This window comes from Takifugu rubripes, chromosome 19 (assembly GCF_901000725.2).
Source record: "Takifugu rubripes chromosome 19, fTakRub1.2, whole genome shotgun sequence".
In the NCBI taxonomy this organism is placed as follows: domain Eukaryota; kingdom Metazoa; phylum Chordata; class Actinopteri; order Tetraodontiformes; family Tetraodontidae; genus Takifugu; species Takifugu rubripes.
Window position 1 is genome coordinate 17,601,788 of NC_042303.1, and position 21,130 is coordinate 17,622,917.

The 21,130-nt window shown below is 52.9% G+C and overlaps 1 protein-coding gene and 1 long non-coding RNA gene across 2 annotated transcripts; one reads left to right on the top strand and one right to left on the bottom strand.

The window, feature by feature from the left end:
• Positions 1 to 3,174: 3,174 nt before the first annotated feature.
• LOC115246954 (uncharacterized) lies at positions 3,175 to 3,700 on the bottom strand. Its single transcript, XR_003886067.1, has 3 exons — positions 3,611 to 3,700; positions 3,411 to 3,503; positions 3,175 to 3,302 (listed from the first exon to the last, which is right to left on the bottom strand). It is a non-coding gene; the product is annotated as an uncharacterized lncRNA (long non-coding RNA).
• A 5,371-nt stretch (positions 3,701 to 9,071) lies between these two features.
• On the top strand, positions 9,072 to 19,596 carry rybpb (RING1 and YY1 binding protein b). The gene is made up of 5 exons (XM_029827029.1): positions 9,072 to 9,276; positions 9,924 to 10,049; positions 17,019 to 17,384; positions 17,466 to 17,564; positions 17,880 to 19,596. The coding sequence occupies exons 1-5, from the start codon at positions 9,251 to 9,253 to the stop codon at positions 18,127 to 18,129; spliced, it is 867 nt and encodes a 288-aa protein (XP_029682889.1). The 5' UTR covers positions 9,072 to 9,250; the 3' UTR covers positions 18,130 to 19,596.
• Positions 19,597 to 21,130: the final 1,534 nt, after the last annotated feature.

Consider the following 21,130-nt stretch of genomic DNA (forward strand, 5'->3'; position numbering starts at 1 on the left):
TCAACCGTTTTCCTCCCCCACTGCAGCGCATGAGGGCAGATCCTCGCCACGTGCTGCTGCGCCAGTCCCGCCACCGTGTCAGTATTCTCAGAGAGGTGAAGGCTACGGCGGCGCGGCACAGCGGCGGCGTGCCAGTGAGGTTTGGTGGCAAAAGAGAGAAGCCAGTTTAACAGGCAGGTGAAAAAGCCGCCCGCCCGTCCTCTACTTCCTCCTCACGCTCGTTGTCGGGTTTTGGAAAGACTTCTGCGAGCCTTCAGAGAACCTCGCTCGGGGCTAATGAAACACCTAGCAGGCATGTTAACAAGGTGCAAAGAGCAGAAAATAAATAAAGCGTCATTCATTTCACACCAGAGGCGGCGTCGTGGATTCTCCTGACATGAGAGCAGCTGCTGGATCTGTGTCGGATCAGATAAGAGCTGATAATGTGGAGTGAACCTCTCGGCTGAGAGCAGGAAACGATCAGATAACCTGTTTGTGCTTGAATGGCAGGTGATCAGGTTTGCTTGTGCAAGGAGGCTGGCGACCTTTGAACCCCGGCTGCTCGAAGTGACCTTTAGTTGCTCTACATGTCGCGTGATGACCACAGAACCGGAGGAACTGTGTTTGCTTGGTGAGGCCGAGGCCAGAAATAACTTGTTTTTGAAGACGCGCATGTGCGAGTGATTTATTCCCAGACTGCGCCTTTGTAATAACATGAGCCGTCGCTCTTGCCTCAGGATTTCAGGTCAACATTTGAAATCAATATTTGGCCCCAGCCTTGTTTTCAGGTGTTGGGAGCTGTTTGATATTAACAGCTAATAATACTGTTTTAAAATAAGGCAGCTCTGAGTTTGTAATCCTAATCTGCTCTAATCTCCCCGACACCAAAATCAAAGAGGCGCGCCCGCCCACCCTCCACTCGGAGCCGGGACACTTCGGTCTTCACACATCTGTGGGGCGTTAGCGCCACTCCTGGATTAGCGCGTTGGCAAACGGCGCTCACACCTCCCAACCCCCCCCGGGGTAACATCAGGACACACTTCATGTCCTGTTATGAATCTTATCAGGACACAACAGAGTCTTTTTCCAAGTGCACAGAGCTGAGAGATAATGTGTCGCTCTGCCTCAGGGGCTTAGCAGGGCTCAATATTACCGTATGTCTTTTTTGAACAAAAAGAAAGCACTGATTCACAACAGATCCATTCTGTCAGCGACAAGACGCTCACGTGCTTTCAAGTAATTTGAGAGGCAAATATCTCTTTTTTTAACTTGAGGAGTCGTACGAAGCTGCTCCTTTTTGGCCAAGAATGACAGAGTTTGGGTTCTACTGATGGTGGGAATCTGTTATCAACCTCAGAAGAAACCCAAGCGTAATTATCCGCATTCCATTTTGTGTACTATTTCCTTTTAGATTGTACAGCGAACATATGGATTTGTGCTTCTGAGGAGCCGGTGTGGGAAGGTTTTTCTTCCTGAACATCCTGCAGAGCCAAACTCCCCTGCTTGCTGAGCTGCTATCTCAGAATACATTTTATCTTTCCCAAACAAAAGCCTTTAAAAATATATCCCCGTTTCCCGGCGGGCCGGTCCAAGCATGTTGGAAGGCATCTCTGTGCGGTGATGGAGATCATAAATCAGAACTTTTGTCCTTGGAGACGCACAGTCTGTCCCAGCCTGTTGGAAAATGTGGCAGGAAACATTGAGGACGATCAAGAGCAGACTTCAAATCTGGACACCAGACTGAAACAGCAGAGGTACGTCAGCGTCCACACAGAGGCGTGGCGTGCACGGCGCCGGTCACGTTTTCACCTGCGTGTCCGCCATAAAAGATGGGACGGATGGAAACAGTGCGTCCGGGAGCTGCCGAAGCATCCCACTCAGGGCTGAAGCAGCAAAGAGGACAATCACATGACAGCGCTGCCGGATCGGCGCCAACAGCGTGGTCCTTGTGCGGAGGACGAACGTGCTTCGATCTCATAATCGGCGAGTTTGTGACGCCGGTCTCAGAAGGTTCTCTCATCGCTTCCCAGCGCAGAACCCTCTAACGTGTTCAGACTAATCTGGATCGGTTTACAGCCTAGATATGCTCCCTCCCAGGAGGGGACATGCTGTAATCCTGACCCCCGATGACCTCAAACCCACAGCTGAACCACAAATTACACGACCCACGAGCCTCATTACACCGCGACTCCCGACAGGGGTTGAAACCACCCTCGCCATCGTTTTCTCCCCTTGTCTGCTTCCCCTTGTTCTCCCCGAGCAGGACGCGTCATGTTTCCCGGGCTCATCGCAGGCCTCGTTGGGAGCTCCGTTAGTGTGATTACATCTCCGCCACGCGAGCCTCTGCGGGCAGCACTCGTGCGGCGCCGCGCGGCGTTTTTACATGTTACAGTTACATGGGTGAGTGGAGCACAAATAACCTGCCCTGGGCCCGTTTCCACCGCACAAACACTCGCTTCGGTGGACAAGGACAAGCCGCAGCCCTGCCTGACATGACAAAGCAGCGGCCTGTGGTAGAGTCTGATCTGACACAGCTGCTTGAGCCTCAATGGAGAGTTTCTCCTCACATGACAGCCATTCTCACAATGTGATGACCGCAGATTGTTCACGCCATCTGGGGCCATTAAGCTTCTTGTTGAATAAAGTGGGAGAACTCTGAGAACTTCTCTTACCAGGCTGCAAGTGAGGAGAGAAAAAAGGTACAAATGCTTTGTCCGTATCCTGAAATATTTTCTCTGTAACTTTAGAAATTCCCCCTCCGTGGAGCCCGTCATGGGGGGAGGGGGGAGTTGAGAGCCCTAATGACCACAGGAGCTTTATTGTTGAGGCCAGTTCGCCCCCGGAGTCTCCCAGGGCAAACTGGTCCTATTGATCAAGGATAGTGCACCCTTTCCAGGGCCCTTACTTGGAGCCAGGCCTGGGAGAGGCTCCATTGGCAAGTGTCCAGTGGACATGAGGCCCATGTTAGCGTTCACCTACTAAATCACCAAAATCACAGCGCTCTTCAACATCTCAATCAGCCCTGTGATCAACAGATACCAGCAGCTAAATAGCATCGTTCCTTGTTCACGTACGTGATGCGGATGTGTTCTTCAGAGGGTAAACGGAGCGTTTAAAGTCACTACTTTAAATAAAGACTAAGGCAGCACAATTCCCCAGCGTGTAAGCCATCATCACACATTGATTTGCTTTGCAGCCTGGTCCGCTAATGGTGTTGATTTTATTAGCGTGCTTGTTTAACTGGAGTGGGAAGCGATATTAGCGGCCTCTTAATTAAATCAAATGCATGGCATCCACATGGCTCGCTCTCTTCGGAGTCTCCCCTGGAAGACAGCAAAGGGCAAACAGTCGCCCTGGGCAAGGAAATCAGGTGTATTAACAAGTCAATGAGAAATTCATGTGTGTTTGATTTCACAGTGAGCACATCTGACCTTTGTTAATGATGCCACTCAAACCTGCAGGTGGTGCTTCTCAAATGAACTCCCCGGGGAACCCGCGGCTGCTGCTGGAGGAGCCCACGGCTGCTGAACCATACAGAGACCGCAAACTCAATTAGAGGGAAAATGTGAAAATGAAAGGAAGGCTTTGTTTAAATACGAATTACATCACACCCCGGCCGCCGTGCGCTTACTTTGTTGTGCCGTCGAGCCACATCTGATGTCCTACAGCGGGTTCCTGTTGTGGTGCTGCTGCATAAACATGTTTCCATGCCTGAGTGATGAAAGCAGAGATTGTTCTGGAAGGCGAGGGGGTGCCTTCTACACATCAGCTAGCAGAAAAAAACAGATTGCTGCGATATGACTTCCACTAAATACGGCCCCCGACCGCTCCACAACGTCTAGAACTCTGATGGAGATCAACTACAGCCCCACCCGACTCACCCACGTGGCCGAAACTCGCCTCAACTGGGAGGGGAGCGTCGGAGGGGAACGCACGTTTCGTTGATACTCTCAACCAGCTCAGCTTCCCTCATGCAGGTGCCGTCTGTCCTCATCGCCTGCTGACCAAATCTGCACTATTGTTCTCATAATCTTTGCTGCATCGCACACTTATCGCGTCCAAGAATCACATGTGAAGGCCAAATTTGCCTTTGCTGCTCAGATCTCCCATAATTGAGCCCAAGGGGATCTGAAATTGAGTGTGAAGACTGCATCAAGGTCATTTACTCCACCCCGTCGGAGAGTGATGGATGTCTCGTCTCATTGCTTGATTTGGCCGCCCTACTTGAGGAAGGGGAGAGTGTATCGCATTACCCTTCCAGAGTGAGTGGTGCTTTGTATGGTCACTTCAGAGCGATGGAGGAGCTGGTAGGAGAGGCACGGGCCGTCGGTTCGGTGGAGAACTATTGTCTATTCTAGTGTTGGAGCGGTCCTCCTTCTTGAGTAAACACTTGACGAATTTAACTAAAACATATTGATTCCTGGACGGTAGAAACACCATCTGTCAATACTCTAATCTGCCGAATGGACTGCGCCTCTCGGAGCGTCGTCTGGCTCCAAACAGCTGGATGCAGTCACTGAAAACCTTAAACACCAGTCAGAGCCATCTAAAACCTTTCCCAAGTGCCTGTGATATATAATCCCTCGGATTGTGCTCGTGCAGCTGTGGGAGTTAGCAAAGACTCCGGCCGAGCATGTAGAGCTGCAGCCATACATTGAGTCGGAGGGGTGGAAAGGCTCCGCAGCCTGAAACGTGCATGATGGAAAGAGACTTTGGCCTCTGTCAACGTTCCATTCTTTCATCCAGAGCAAAAATGCCTAGGAAATTCATTTCTTGCCTCATTTTATACACATCTAAGACGATTTGTTGCACGATCACAGCAGGGATTTACAAGGAAAGAAGCCCAGAAGGGGCCAAACTACCCAAACTACAGGCACAACAGTTGTGCGTGGGGGTGGAGACAGACTGGCACATGGCCCCAGCAGCCCGAGCTGTCTGCTTTCTGATCAACGGGCAGGTAATTGACAAGTGAGGCGTGATTGTCTTAGTCTTTTTTCAGTGTAATGTTTGAGTTAACAAAGCGTGAGATTGGGCCGTGCCTTCACTGTGCACGTTACCAGCTTAAAGGCCTTTTGTTCTGCAGCCTTTTGTGGAGGCTGGCCCGGATTCATTGAAACTCTCCACTGCTGAGAGAGCTGGAGGAGCTGCTATTCTGTCACACACACACACACACACACACACACACACACACACACACACACACACACACACACACACACACACACAAAGGTTGAAGCTTTGCCAGCATTTCATGGGATAATCTACCTTCCTGAAGGTTTGCTAAAACACGCTCCTTCCCTCCTTTCTTTCTCACCACATCGCCATTTCATATCCCCCCCCCCCCCCCCCCCCCCATTACTCCTCTGCTCTCACCTCCTTATCGGCCTCAGTGTGCGCAGCGTGTGGTTTCCTGCCAACTTCTGGGAGCTGAGAGCAGCTTCTCCAAACAGGAACATGCGTGAAGACATTCCATCGCTGAAGGAAACGGCATCCTCACCCGCCTTCCCCACCCTCTTTTCCAATTCCCCCTCAAGACACTTCCACACGTCCCACTGAGGCTTGACCAGTGGACAATCAGCAGGCCTGCACACACACACACACACACACACACACACACACATACATAAACATGCACATTAAAAGCACAGACAACAGGCTTTCAGCACATCTATGGATATGGAAATGAGTGTGTGTGTGTGTGTGTGTGTGTGTGTGTGTGTGTGTGTGTGTGTGTGTGTGAGAGAGAGAGAGAGAGAAAATCCAATTTACACAGAAATCTCTCATCAGCCTGCTGAGCCTCATTTATCATCAATCCGTGTCCCATCTGAATTTTCACTTTGCAGGCTAAGATGTCTGAGAGGTTCGTCCACTATTTTTTGAAAGTGTTTTTCAAAATTTAAACATCGCCGAGGAGAGCCGAGGGATCACTTGGAGGGTGTTGGCAGAACAAATGTGTTTAACATTGTGAAGCTCGACAGCAGGTCTGGGCGACGGCAATAAATCTACAGAAGAGGAGGCAAAGTGTCTCTGTTAATTCTGATAAATGTGGCAGAATAAAGAGGCAGAATAAAGAGGCAGAATGATCGGCGTTGGTGGAAGCTGTCCTGGGCCTGCTCGGGGTACCAGAAGAACCCTGAGAGGCGGCGGCAGCCTGGCTGTCATCAACATGATGCTGAAGGATGATGCCATGTGCGCAGCGTGATTGCTGAACACGGAGGGAAGAAGACGTTCTGTATTCTGAGCAAAGGTCCCATCTATATTTATTAATTTCACGGCTTCGAGCCCCACTGCCCTGGTTACAACCCAACCAGATCAGCGGTGGTGGAAGAGCTGGAGAAAGCGGTGCGAAGTGATGTGCAGTCAACAGGAACTACACATGTTGCTGCGTTGACTCCACAGCGGCTGCCATTACTGCCAGGCAACCAGCCGTCTGCGTTTTATTTCATTAACTGCGCCACAGTCCCCCCGGCCAGCTCCATTGTCAAGTGGAGCACGGTCCCCGTTTGACCCGGGCGATTGTTTTTTAGACGTGGAAAATTGGCTTCGGCGTCCGTGGTGATGCACGGCAAAGCAGAAATATTGAGTCAGGAGCAGGGCGGCTCGAGCCAGGCTCAAATCATCCACCAAAACATCACTTCTGGGGCTTTGAAATAATCCCAAATGGCCTGAGGTGGCTGGGATTTAATCCCATACATCCACCTCATCAGTGTATCTGATTTATAACCTTTACATTCTCCTCCTGCCAAAAGGGGCGTATTGATTAGGAAGTTACAGTGGGGAAGGTGATTTATCATAAGCCTCTTTTCTCTTCCCCTCTGCACTGTGGCCTGATGAAAAACCGGATGTGTGCCACCCTGTCTGCAGCCAGTTCCTCACGCCAGCCGGCGTCTCTGCTTCTGTTTCGCCGCGTGTTCTAGGAATGAATAAACCGAGCAAATTAGATGTTGAGAAACGGATGTTGAAATGACAGAGCTTCTGGTGAAATTGCAGAGGAGTTTTGAGCTTCGGGTCAAAGGTTTGCTCCCTGAGATAGAGGGGAGGTGGAGCCGTCTTGAAGTAATGAAGTTAAACGAGGACAGGCTCACATTTCCCGTCCGCTAAAACCTGGTTTTTTTTTTTTTTTTTGGTCATTTAAGCTGCTTGTCTCGAGTGTAGCTCAGCAAATTTTTTGTAAATGATTTTCATCATTTCGTCATGCACACAGGAAACCACAGTTTACACTGACGTTAACTCTAATTGGCTTCCTGTGAAACCCTGAATTACCACCAGCAACTCTGACTTTCGGTGCACAGATGTGCCCGCGTGCACCTTTTCACGTTTCTCTATTTTCTTTCAAAAAAGATTCTCCAAAATAACGCGCACCGGTCACATTATGGTCGTACTGGGAGAGGCAACTTTAAGATCCATAACAGACAAGTACCAACGGCAGGTTGGTGACTGGATGACTCTCTGCTCCTCCAGTCATCCGCCTACCCTCTGCACCGGTCCGGTGCACGTGGGCTTCACCAGAACTGCCCTCAGAGGGTTGAAAATCACCAGATTTTTCCACAAATGCATGTAAGATTCCAGCTTAAAGCCCGACGCACCAGGCGGGCAACAGTCACCACAACCGTGATATTTGGGCGTCGAGCTGCCGCGTGCTCTGGAACGGCGCAGCGGCCACTCACGCCGAAGGTTCTAGAAGGTTCTGGGATGCCATTTTAAAAATCTGAGACGACCTGTTTTGCATGACGTGAAATCATTTGAAATGCCTTGAGAGTTTCACCCACTGATTTGTTTCATCAACCTCCGTGTCACGCTGTTCAAACGCGGCTGCTAACCCGACATAAATAATGAATGAGCGCAAACTGTTTGTCTTGTGAAATCGTCTGCGAGTAATGTAAGCGCCTTGCTCAAGGGTGTTGTTAATGGGGGGGTGGGGGGGGGTTCTGCTCCTCCAGTGCGCCTGTCTCACCTTTAGGCCAGCTGTTCTCATAACTGTTTATTCAGCCTCATTTTATCAATGAAATAAGCAGTCTGCACACATACTGCAGCCCTTCTAAAAGGGAACATATGTAGCTGCGAGGACTCGTCCTACCTGTGAATACAAATGAGCTCCTCTCGCTTCACTCCGAGCATGTTCTGCATGACTTGCAAGTTAAAACCGCACAAAAAGGCCGTTTTCCCAGGGACTCATTATGGAACCAGCGAGGCAGAGCTTAATGTTGTTTTGACTGAACCGTAGTTATCAGTAGGCCACCGTGATGAAGCTCAATTAGAGCAGCATGCTATGAGCTAAGCAGAAGTAATCACTGGGCGGCGAGCGGAGCTATGTGGAGGCACAGATATTCATGCTGAACAAAAAAAAGGAGGGATTCACAATAGGACCGGGAGCTGCAGAGGGCAGCTAATAAGCCTACGTGATTCATCCGTGGTCTCCCCCACCAGAAACCTTGTTGTGGGCAGACTGGAGGTGTTCTTTTCTCTTGTGCATTCCATGGCAGGAAGGGACCTTAAGCAAGTGCAGGAGTTCATTTCTTCTGTTTCTTTAAACTGTCTGGGGTGGAGGAGGGCCTTGTGTGCACCAAGGTTCTATCCGTGTCCTGCACCTGATCTTGGAAATGGGAAGTCCGGTTCCAGTGCAAATAATCAGGCCATCAGTCAACAGCGGTCTCAGAAAGGCAAATTTGAATCAGAAAGACACTGTCCGAATATTGGCAAATTACGAAACCAAAGTGTCAGGTTAAAAAGTGGAAATCCAATTAAGACGACGGGGGGAAGTTGTTGACTGCATAATTGGACTAATAATATCGTGGCATGGTTCCAGTAAACACCATTCGTTCCCGTCCTGCCACGATTCGCATTTACAGGTCATTTCTGTCTTTCGTTCTTCCTCTCGCGAAAGTTTCTGAAAGTTGGCTTTTAGTCACCGCGACGCCTCCCCGTGCACCCCGCGCGCGCTGACACCGCGACGGGGGTGCACGGGGGTGCACGGGCGCGTGCCTCCGCGGCCGGGGGACGTCCGGGCCGCCGCCGCTCGCGCTGCGCTCCGGCCCTAATTAAAACAGCGTCTCCGAACCCAGCCAGACTTTTAAACCGAGCCGCGCTCTGATTGGCTGCGCCGGCGTCACGTGGTCCAGCGCAGTCGGTCGCCGTGCCGTGCCTCGAGCCAGCGCTGAGTGGAGCCTGTCTGCCAACAGCTTCAGCAGCGGCTCTATCCACAGCCCACTATACTCACTGACAATTAAAGGAGGCCCGTTTTTCTTCTCCTTTCCGAGGATTACTCTTCAGCATGGGCGACAAGAAGAGCCCTACCAGGTAAAGCGAGCGATTTTGAGGTGTTTTCCGCGTTCGGGGCTCGAGATTTGGATGCGTCTTCCCCCCACGGAGGGATCGTTTCTCCCCTTTTCACTTGGTATGCCAGAGCTAGCTAGAATAGTGCAGTCACTATGGCGGCTTCTCGCTCCCTATAACCCAGTCACTTAACCAGACAAAGGGATTTTTTTTTCCGGAGGATACGCCTGGCATTCCCAGAAAAGCTCCTCCGCCCGGCTGAAGCCTTTTGGGAAGTCGTTGTCGAAATGTACATTGTTCGATATCGGTTTTGTTAGCCGACATGCTAAAGCTTTCGATGCCGAAATTTTTAGCAGCGCTCGCCTGCTCGCTAGCCGCGCGTTAGCAGGCGTCGCGATCGGGCGATGTGGAGCTCCGCCACCGTGAGGATTTATTGATCAAGGAGCTCTCCTCGCCGGGATTCGAACCCGATATTAATGACAACACCACCACCGTTCGCCTTCTAGCGAAACTAAGTAGCTTATCTTATTGCGCGGCGTGCTCGCTCGGTGACAGCCGTCTTTTATTCTCAAATTTGCGCAATACGATGGTGGCATTTGAAAACAAACTTGACCTTAACATTGTTTTTTTTTGGTGTTTTTTTTTTTTTTTTCTTTTCTCCAATTTCTAAGGCCAAAAAGACACGCCAAGCAGACCGCGGATGAAGGCTACTGGGACTGTAGCGTGTGCACCTTCAGGAACACCGCCGAGGCTTTCAAATGCAGCATCTGCGATGTGAGGAAGGGCACATCCACAAGGTAATGTGGTTCCTCTCTCTCCCTCCCGTCTCGGCGGCTCGTTCTCTCCCCCCCCCCCCCTTGCTCGCCCGGCTGCAGCGGCGTTGCATCGCAATTTATGGGAATGACAACTTTGATCGGCAGCCTATTTGTCTGCAAACTGCGAGGAGACTTGTTGATGGACGGAGCCGCGGACGTCGGGCATCTCTCCAGTTTCTCATTTTCTGCCACCAACATTGGGTGGCTTCCTTTTTTTCTGATGCATTCATCTAGGTGGGCTGGAGCCTCCATTCGCTGGAAGCGGGGGGGGGTGGACCAGATTTGGGGATGTTTTTTTTTTTTTTGTACAGTGCATCAGTGGTGAAAGGGGCTGTGGTGGAACCAGCCGCTGTGCACTCCACCTACCTGTAGCATCCCAGAGCTTCTGTCTCCATCTTAAATGCGTGACATTTTATCCGCGGGGTCGGATTTTAACCTGCCGTGCGCGTCGCGGCGGTTTTCCCCCTCAGATGAACCCAAAACCTTTTAGATGGTCTCTTATGGGAAACGCCACCATGCAACTTACTGATAGCGCTGAGGGATTCCCTCGCTGGTGCGGTCGCACCTCCTCTGAGGAATCATCTTGATGAGAAGTTCAGTGTGTCACTGTTGTTTACATGTGTCATCAGTTGCGTAATGAGACGGAGATGAATCATCTGTGGGTTCGCCCGCGCGTTCCCCGGCACCCGACCGAGTATACGTGCGCGCTCGCCACCCCCGGAGAGTCGCGCGCAGGTTCGCTCTGGAATCCCGACCGTCGGGCTCTGCTCTTAATTGTCTGGTCTCCCCTCCCCCACCAGCGCCGCCGGAGACCACAGCTGATGATGCAAGCGCTGCAGGAAGCCGAGAGGAGCGTGTCACAGCCGTCCTGCCACGTGTTCTGGCAACGGCCCAGTTGCCTTTTCTTTGGTTGACGGCGGCCCGCGATATCAGAGGAGTGATTACGACGCGTTCCTGCTGGATCTGAATAGTTAACCTTTGATTAATGCAGTTGTGTAGCTGTTGCCTGCCCCTTATTCTAATGAGCACCAATTAGCGGCCTTTTCTTCTCCGTTTGATGTGTTGTAGCCAAGCTTTGTCTGAAGCAAGAGTGAATCGCGCTTCGGGCTGTTTGTGTCGCCGCTTTTATTCCGAGGCTCTTCTGTTTGTGGGGGGGGACGTTAATTAGAGTCCCCCCCCCCTTGCTCAACTTTGAAATTAGAGACTGGATTGGCGATCTGTGCGCGGCGAGATCGATATTGATCACAGACAATAGTTCATTGATGTAATTAGTGCACGTAGAGGACCCGCTGTGCCGGCTCGATATAGCCGCGCTTCGTAACCAGCGGCGACCAGCTGGCGTTTCCACAGGTGTCGGTAAAGAGCGCAGCCGTGACGGTCACGCGCGTGCTTGCTAACGGGCCGACTGCCCGCGCAGGGCGCCGGCATCAGTGTGCAGAGAGGGGCCCAGTCTTCCCGTGCCACCGCGCTCTAACGAACCTGTTGACCCGGTCCGGCTCCGTGACGCAACCCGACACCCGGGCGGGCTAAATCTAGCCTCTGTCCCCCGTAACTTTTAAACAAGAGAGCTCTCAGCGTTAGCACCTGACCTCAGAACTAATCTACAAGTCCAAGTAGCCGCGCCGGGCGGCGGAACGTCTCACTCTGGCCTCTTTGGTAAGTGGAGAAGGGCCGGCCCGAGCGTTCCCTGATATGGGATTTGCATGCTGGCGTCTGAACACGATCGCTGTGCGAACGCCTCGCTCTGCTGCCGTACGTCTGCTCGCGTTGCAGCAGTGTTTGGTATGCACCTGTGTCAGCCGCGGGGCCCCGGGAGGAACCATTAAAAGCCTTCTGAGGTTGATTGATGGTGGGATCACAGGAAGTCTGGCTGGGGAAAAAAAAAACAACCAAGAAATTGGTGTCTGACGATGCAGAGTCCTAACGGGATGAAATAAACTGGCGTAGCCTCTTATTTATCTGGAACAAGCCAAACTCTTCCAGCTTAGACGTGCAGGGAGAGGACACAGCGGACGTCAAAATGCATGTTGTACGTGCACGCTCGTATCCCGGAATGTGATGGAAGCTTTTATCTTTGAATTGCCTGGTTGTTCCTCCCACTGCTCAGCAGCAGATTACCACAGTTATGTGTAGATTACAGCAGGCACCGCGCGGAGTTTATGGTCTCAGTTTAGCATTTACGTGCACTTCTTCAGAAGAAAGCACGGCCGAGAATGAAGCCAGGTGTGCACGTGATGCAGGTTAGCGTTGGTGTGACGGTAAAAAGCGGCGGGAATGGGCCGTTTCTGATGTGGATTCCAGGGAACGGGAGGAAGCCCCGACTCTTTCTGTCAGGAATTGCAAAAGCGTCGGCCTATTTACAGATGGTGATGTCATTTCCAGAAGAAACGTCTTTCTGCCTTTACTTCGTTTAAAATGAGCACATATGGAATAGATATCAAAAACACTGGGATCCGCTTTAACCAGTGTAGAGCTGGAGAAGCGCCCCGCTCTGGTTAAATAAATGTTTACCGTTGGTGACCAAATCAAACTGGTTCGGTTCCCCTTCCCCGTTACTGTACTGGGCCGTCTGGAGGCATTCTAAACCATGAATTCCTCCACTGTCACATTAAGTCCATTTGTCTGAGGTAATGGAATTACATAAGGACATGCTTGTGCTCAGTTTTCTGTCTTCTGCCCCCCCCAGCAGCCCCCCACTCGGGGCAAATGCTTCTGCTTATCCAGCATTATCAGCATCTGCACTAAAACCCCGAGCACGAGCGCGCAACACTAAGCTTTACATGTTAATTGCCGGATTTAAAAGTTCTTAATTGCTTCATGGGATTTGCCAGAGTGTGAATGATTAAGCGCCGCGGCCAGTTTGGCGATCTGACAGGGCGCCGCGCCGCTGCGAGCCTGGGAAAGGGCGAGGCGAGGCGGGGCGGGGCGGGCGGACGGACGTGACGGCGAGGAGAAGAATAAACACGCCGGCATACGAGGACACGCAGGGGTGGAGAGAGAGTGCAGAGTCACGGCTAACTGCAGCGGAGGACGAGAGGAAAAGGGCAGCGGAGGACGAGAGGAGCCGCGGCGGCGTAGGGACGGAGAACTGTGGCGTGGGGGGGGGGGGGGCGTGAGCAGCTCTGAGGGGGAGGGGGGGGGGCGTGAGCAGCTCTGAGGGGGATGTGCTCACTCAACCAAGGGTCTCCTGGGGCTGAAACAGAGCGAGACGCATCATTTGAAGGGGGCGGTGGAGCGGACAGGCTCTTCTGTTTCCACCAGCACCACCGTTTAGGCACCGCGGCAGAGGAGCCCAAACTCCTCCGTCCGGGCTCCTCAACGAGGCTTCGACGCTGTCGGGCGACTCGCGGAGCAGCTGCAGGCGGAGGGCGGAGCGGGGGGGGGGGGGGGGGGGGAGAACCCGACTGGCGTTTTGTGTTCGGTCGATTTAGAAATGCACGCCGGTGTTTCCCGGCGTTGCGTAACTGGGGGATCAAAGGTGCCGGCGAATCAAAGCTTCCTGACATAAAAGAGACGCGTGTCGCGGCTATAAGATGAGAGGGGAGTGGGGAAGGTGGCGGCGGTTAACGGGGGTTGGGTGGTGTGTGCGCGGAGTCGCTTCCGGTCACTTTTCCAGACCTTTTGGTTGCTCCAGCGTCGAGGCTTTAACGGGTTTCCCATGAAATGAAACTCGCCCCCTTTCCGCCCGCGTTGCCTTCACCATCTGGCTGCTTTCGCAGGAAAAAACACCTTTCTGGAGATTTTCCTCAGGCTCTTTTAGTCCAGTATTGTCTGTCCTGTTAACTGTTGCGCGTAGGGGGAGGACGTGCACGTTATTGATGCACAGATGTGGCACGAGTGGTCCACAGGTGTCCACGTGTCCTGGAGGCTGGAGGTCCAGACTGAGGCTTGTGAAGGGATGAATGCCTAAAGTCGCAGTGGGGAGGTGCCTTTATGGACGCTATAAACCCCTGGCTGATCTTCTGATCTTCAAAATGCACGCGCACGTACGCACGCACGTACGCAGGTTATTTACACCACAGTAGATTGAAAGTGACAACCCTCCTCCAGTTTCCTCAAGGAGAGCAACAGCACAGCTGTGTCCGTTTTTATAACGCTGCCAAACAAAGTAAAGGTACTTTATCGTTATTTCTATTAATGTGAAGGTTTTGTTAAAATAATTGCATCGTCTGTAGACGTTTGTGTTTTATTGGGGTTCGAAAATTCAATTTTTTCTATTCATTGTGCGATATTTACGACATCGCAGCGCCGTCCTGGACGCACTGGCGCTGAGAGCGGCGCTGCCGCCCACGCCGGGACACGTCCGTCCTCCTGGGACACGAGCAGGTCAACGTGGGTCCAAAGGAACCGTCAAATCAAATCAATCTTTATTTCTATAGCGTCTGTTACAATCAAAATAGTTTCAAGGCGCTTTCCAGAATCCCAGGGCCTGACCCCCAATAAGCAACAGTGGCAGGAAAAACTCCCCTTTAACAGGAAGAAACCTTGAGCAGGACCAGGCTCATGTAGGGGGACCCTCCTGCTGATGGGGGGAGAAGGGGAAGGAGAGGGAGGAGGAGAAGGAGAGGGAGGAGGAGAAGGAGAGGAGAAGGAGAGGGAGGAGGAGAAGGAGAGGAGAAGGAGAGGAGATGGAGAAGGAGAGGGAGGAGGAGAAGGAGAGGAGAAGGAGAGGAGATGGAGAAGGAGAGGGAGGGGAGAGGGAGAGGAGAGGAGAGGGGAGGGGAGAGGGAGGGGAGAGGAGACTTATTAGGGGTCGTGCTGTGTCTCCGAGGTGTGAATAAGCGACGTTACATCGGCTCTGCTCCTATTTTGGCCGTTCGGAGCGCTGCCGTCTGTCGATCTCTCGCGCTCTCTTTCTCCCTCTCTCTCTCGCTCTCTCCCTCTCTCTCTCTCTCCCCCCATCTCTCTCTCTCCCTCTCCCCCTCTCTCTCTCTCGTTCTCTCCCCCCCCTCTCTCTCCCTCCCCCCCCCCTCTCTCTCTCCCCCCCTCTCTCTCCCTCTCCCCCTCTCTCTCTCTCTCTCCCCCCCCCCCTCTCTCTCTCTCTCTCCCCCCCCCCCCCCTCTCTCTCTCTCTCGCCCGTGCGTTCAGCTGTACGCCGCTGCGTTCATGCTCACGCTGGCAGGAAATAATTGCTTGTCCTCCACAAGGCACTTCAAATAAAGAGCCGTGTTAATGAGGGCTTTCCTGCGCGTTTCTCTCCCTCTATCGTGCTCTCCATCACTCGCTCACTCTCTTCATTATTCCGCCTCTCCGTGAAGTGCTCCGGCTCATTGTCTTTGCCTCCCCCAGCCAGAGTTTCCCTCTCTTCAGCCGTTGCTCCTGGCGTTGAGCTGCGGCTGTTCCGTCTGAGCAGCGGCGCTGGCGTTGGTGGGATTGTCCGAACTGAATGGATCAGTCCGCCGCCGGCGTCCGTCTGGCTGAATTAGGAGCGTTTCGGCATGATTGTGGTTATTCCAGGACCTCCTGTGGAGGGACCCTCCCCCTCTAAATGATGGGAATTAACGGCATGTCGAGGTGGAGCTGTCAATCACACCCTGTTGTTGGCAGAAGTGGAGGTAATAGGCTGCGAGCCGTCGCCGTGGGAAATGATTCCGCGGCCAGCGTCACACCGGCAGCAGTGGGAGTTGGGAATTTGAACGTAAGTGGACGTTAGAATTCCCTCCTGCTGGGATCATTCCCAGCATGGCTGAAGAGCGTAGCTGACACGCTTTAGCCTTTCACGGGAGACCTGTTGTGCTGTTGTTTAAACGGTTCGTAAAACGTGGGCAGATCATTTCAGTTTGAGGCGTAGTTTAGCCCGGAGCGGGGGGGGCAGCCTTTAAACTGTATAATAGAAACCTTACAGATACGGGGGGGTTAGCTGCTGCTGGGAGCAGGTGAAGAAAGGGAGCAGGCGTACCTGGCTAAGATGTCAGGGTGGTCTTAGAACTCAACCGGAACCACTGGGGTTAGTTTACTGGGGGTTGATGAGGGTGCGATACGGCGTCGGTGAGTGCGGGGGGGTTTATTGGAATAGTTACAGGACGGAGGAAGCAGAGCGTGGGAATCTCTGAGGAAGTTATGAGAATAACAAACTCAGCATGAACCTGTTGTGATCAGAGCTGGTTCCAGTTCCTCCTCTCCTGGTTCCACAGAAGCTTCTGGGTTGATCTCATTCCCGCCACCGAGGCAAAACAACGGTTTTCACCGAGGACGTCTTCATTTCCCAGCAGCGTTGATCTCAAACCGACGCGTCTCTGCAGCTGCCGGGGCTGCACGCTCCACCACGGGGGGGGGGGGCGGGGGCGGGGGCGGGGGCGCTGAGGGCAACGCTGCCCGGCTGCTCTGGGGAATTCACACACCTCCTTCCTGTTGAGCTCAGCGTTCACTAATGTGCCGCGCAGCCTCTGAGCCAGGCACGTGTGTGAGCGTTGTGGTCTACGTCCTACCGCGGCTGCCCATCCCTGGCCTGCGCTCGCCCCCCCCCCCCAGCTGGTGATTCTGAGGCGGAGGGCCTGGATGGCTTTAGGTTTTAGGGTTTTTCCGTAAATGCTTTGGCGCCGTTCATCTGGAACGCTGCGGAATGATGGGATCGTTCAGACTTCTGGCTCGTGCTGCGGTTCCAGTTGCTGCGCATCAGTGATGAGTCTCTGAGAGTGTGTGTGTGTGTGTGTGTTTAGTGTGTGTGTGGGTGTGTGTATGCCCTCATATATGGGGAGGGAAGCTGGCTGTGCAGTTACTGCTGAGCCAGCAATAATCTGGTTAGAGGGCCTAAGTGATGTCCTGCACGCGCCCCATCTTCTGATCCTCCACATTCATTCAGCAAATGAGATCAGCTCCCAAAACAGGGCTTCTGCATCTGGAAGGACGGGAGCAGCAGCCGGGTCCAGCAGAACCCGTCTGTCCGGGCCTCGGCGTTCCTCTGTCGGCTGCAGAATAATGCATTTTCCGTGCCTTGGATCTCCTCCACAGGAAACCCCGGATCAATTCCCAGCTGGTGGCCCAGCAGGTGGCTCAGCAGTACCCGATGCCGCCGCCGCCCAAGAAGGAGCGGCGGGAGAGGAGCGAGCGCACCGACAAGGACCGCGCGGACGGCGAGGGAGAGCGCGCCAACGGGGAGGCGCGCCCAGAGGTGGAGCGCCCGGAGGTGGAGCGCCCGGAGGTGGAGCGCCCGGAGGTGGAGCGCCCGGAGGTGGAGCGCCCGGAGAGAGTGAGGCCAGAAGGAGACGCCCCCGAGAAGGAAAAGAGCGACAAGGAGCAGCCCATCCAGGACAAGCACGGCACGGAGAAGGACATCAGCCCGGCCATCACGAAGAAGCCCGGCAGCAAAAAGGCCAGGTGAGCGACGGCGGCGCCGCGTCCGCCCCCGCTGGGACGGACCAGGCGCCGTTCTCACACGCCGTCTCTTCCCCCCCGCAGACCCAAATCGGACCCCCACCAGAGCCCCCCCAGCGACAAACACAGCATACAGTCTGGCAAGTCGGCGACCAAGACCAACAAGAACTCTCACATTTCCAGGTGCGTGTGTCACCGTCTCGAGCGTCACGTCGCACTTTCGTTCCGCCAAAATCGAAACTCGTGTCAGCCGAGGGTTAGTGGGAAGCAGGTGATTCACAGATGATCTTTTACTCTAAACACCCACTCTCACTTCCTGTTCCTGTTCTGACTGGATCCTGACTGTTGCTGCGTCATCGCGCGAGTGGGGTGGCCCGCCCCGGCGGCCCGTCCCGGCGGCCCGCCCCGGCGGCCCGTCCCGGCGGCCCGTCCCGGCGGCCCGCCCCGGCGCCGCTCTGACCTTCTGCCTGCTCACGTGTTCTTTTCTGATGCCCCCAGGCCCAAACTGAAGAACGTGGACCGGAGCACCGCGCAGCAGCTGGCCATCACTGTCGGGAACGTGACGGTGATCATCACAGACTTTAAGGAGAAGACCCGCTCCTCGTCCACGTCCTCGTCCACCATCGCGTCCAGCCTGGGCTCCGAACAGCAGCACCAGAGCTCCGGCTCCGAGAGCATGGACAAGGGCTCGTCGCGCGCCTCCACACCTAAAGGGGACCTCTCTGTGGGGCACGACGAGTCCTTCTGAAGCCCCCCCCCCCCCCCCCCCCGCCCCATCCACGCCATGCCCCCCCCACCCACCGCCCCCCCCCCTCCCCACCACCACCTTTCTTGACACTAAGGATCCCACGAGGGAGAGATTTCGCCTTTCCCATCGCTGCCCCGCCTCCATTCCACGGCCGCCCCCTGGATGTTGGGAGCGGAGACACAAACATGAGGAAAACGTCCTTCGCGGTTGGAGTGCTGGCAAACACCCCCCCCCCCCCACCCCCCCACGCTCCCCCTGCGGTAGCATCCAGACACTTGTATGTATTGTTTTATATTTGTACGTGGATGTGAGGCCAACTCAAGCGTTTCTGTTTGTTTTTTTGTAAAGAACAGTTCTCCGCTGGGCACCGTAATCGCCATGGTTTCCATAACTGACTCTTCCGACCCTTATTTATTACCTGTTGCACCTGTAAACATTGATGTTCTCCTTTTTTTTATGTTGAAGCTTGGCTGTGTAGCTACGACCGATCATTCCTTCAGTGTTTTATTACAGTTTGGATCTGACGGGACGACACACACACACACACACACTCTCTCTCACACACACACACACACACACACTCTCTCTCACACACACACACACACACACACACACACACACACACACTGGTGCTAGAAACACTGTGAAGAGGGTTTGCAGATCTGGGACCCCCCCCCCCCCATCCCATCCCATTCACTTCCGAGCGCTGCCGGGACCTTCTGCCGGGCCCGGCGTCCCCCTCTGTCCAGCTCTCAGGAGGTTCCCACGCCGGGCTGGTTCCACCTGATCGCCGTGCGCTCCCGCGGCGCCCTCCTCCAGTACCTTCGGTCCTCAGCTGTACAGTGTCGGCTGTTGTTTAAAACACTAAGAACTCTATTTTCTGCATTCCGCGCCGCTCCGTTGAGTTTTCCGCCCCTCCTGTTGAGGGCGAAGGATGAGAAACGCGGTTCCGACCGGTTTAACCACGCCGGGCCTGTTGCGTCAAGCTGTTGTGAATCCATTTCTTTTTTTTTTTCCCTTTCCTCTGTCGCGCTCCTGAACTCTGAGAGCTTCGTTCTCTCGGCCCGGAAACGACGACAAAGATGTGAAGGCGTTCCAGCCGTCGACAGATGTTCCTTCCTTTAAAAAAAATCTTTTCCTTAATTTAAGACTCCTGTCGTTGAAGGCTAAAAACACTGCAGCAGTTACCATGACACCACCGCGCTTCAATTTTTAGGACAGCAAGGGTTATTTAAGGGTTTTAATTCACCTTCACCTTAGCTGATATTAGACCAACATAAGTTCCTTTTTAACTGTATGAAATTGTATAAAGAATAAATGTGTATATGATATCTTAGTTTTATTTATTGAAGGACCAAAGGAATTTCATATTGACATGATTAATAGATAAATAACAATTTGAAATGCAACTATCTAATGTGTGAGATGAATAACAGTTTAAATAAAGACTAATATAATCCATGTAAATGGTGTTCTTCTTGTCCACTTGTCTGCCAAACTGGGGCAGAACCTGGGGCCCAGTAGAGGACCGGTCCGGGCTCCAGCCGAGCTGGATCCGACCTCTGTGCAGGCGGTGACGGGCAGGGCGAGAACGGGGGCACGAACGCTCCTTCCCACGTTGGGATCGGCGTTCCACCTTGCCCCCCCACCCCCCCCACCCCATCCCCCATGGTTCCTGGGTAATTCTGGATATTTAATTGCACCCAGATGTGTGTCAGTGTTCAAAGCCAGGAGGAGACGTAAAGAAACGGAGCTGTTGGGTCAGAGGAACTTTATTTGTCCGGGTTTTCTGGGAATCGACCTGCTTTGTAACCCGATCTATCCGACTCTAAGCCATCCTTTCACTTGCCTTATCTGCAACCACGTCCACTTGCCCGAGAACTCCAACAGAAGGAACTCATTGTTAAATTATTGGTAAATGGCCATTTGCTAACTATATGAGTTCTGTATAGAGTTTTAAAGAGGTGCAGAAGCGACCACTATGACTGATGGCATTGATGCTGATGTCTTTTGTTTCCTGTTTCCTTTCCGCGCAAGCAATTCTGTTCTTGTGTGCGACCAGTAACCTTAATTTACTGTGTAAAGATGGTTACATTTTTTAGCTTTGTTTGTCAGAGACCCAAATATAGAAGGCTTGTTTACTGACTGTATAACCTTAATCGTGAATTTCCAGTTAAGTGTAATATTCAAACCCATTTCTTCCTATAACGATGTCTCGTACGATGCTTTTAGACTTATTGCTCGGTTTAAAAAGGAAAAAGGAAAAAAAAGTTTTAGGGACGGAACAATAATCCATTCTTTGTTTATTCCAGTTTTCGTTTTCGGTCTTTATTTAACTTATAGCTGATGTGTCATTGTTTCCCCTGGTGAAATGGTCACATTCTGTTCCTGGTGTGGAAATGTATGAAGCATTTTCAGCAGATCACGGCTCCTTGTCTAGCTTATAATGTTAAAATAATACATGTTTCTGGCATGTGCACGACTTTGCGCTTATAGGCTAACCCGATCATTTCCCTCTGCTTCAGATAGAAATGTCTATTTATGAATTTTGCTTGTAGTTTTTCACAAATAAAATTGTTAACCATGTTGCGGCTGCACGCTGGTGTCTTTCCTCTGAGATCCGGGAGCCGAGGTGTGTCGGGTGACAAGCTCCGCCCACAGCAAGCGTGAGGGCTCGTGCACGGTTAGATTAGACACGCCTCACATGAAGTGTATCGTTGACCGCTTTTTTTGGGGGGGGGTTTAATTCGCTTGTGCACCAGTCTGATCGCAGATTGGTTCCGGATTGGTTAAAAACTAAAAAAAAAATGTGCTAAATCTTCTCCCAGGGGAGCGTGTGCGTGCACGCCGGCGGGGTCAAAGGTCCACCCGGGTACACGAGGCAAGTCGGTCGGCCGCAGGTTTGGTTCTAACCCGATAATGATCAGAGTTGCTTCAGAAACGCCGTCGACGGCGGTTTGATGGCTGCTGACGGGCTGGTGGGGGGACGCCAGGCCTCAAG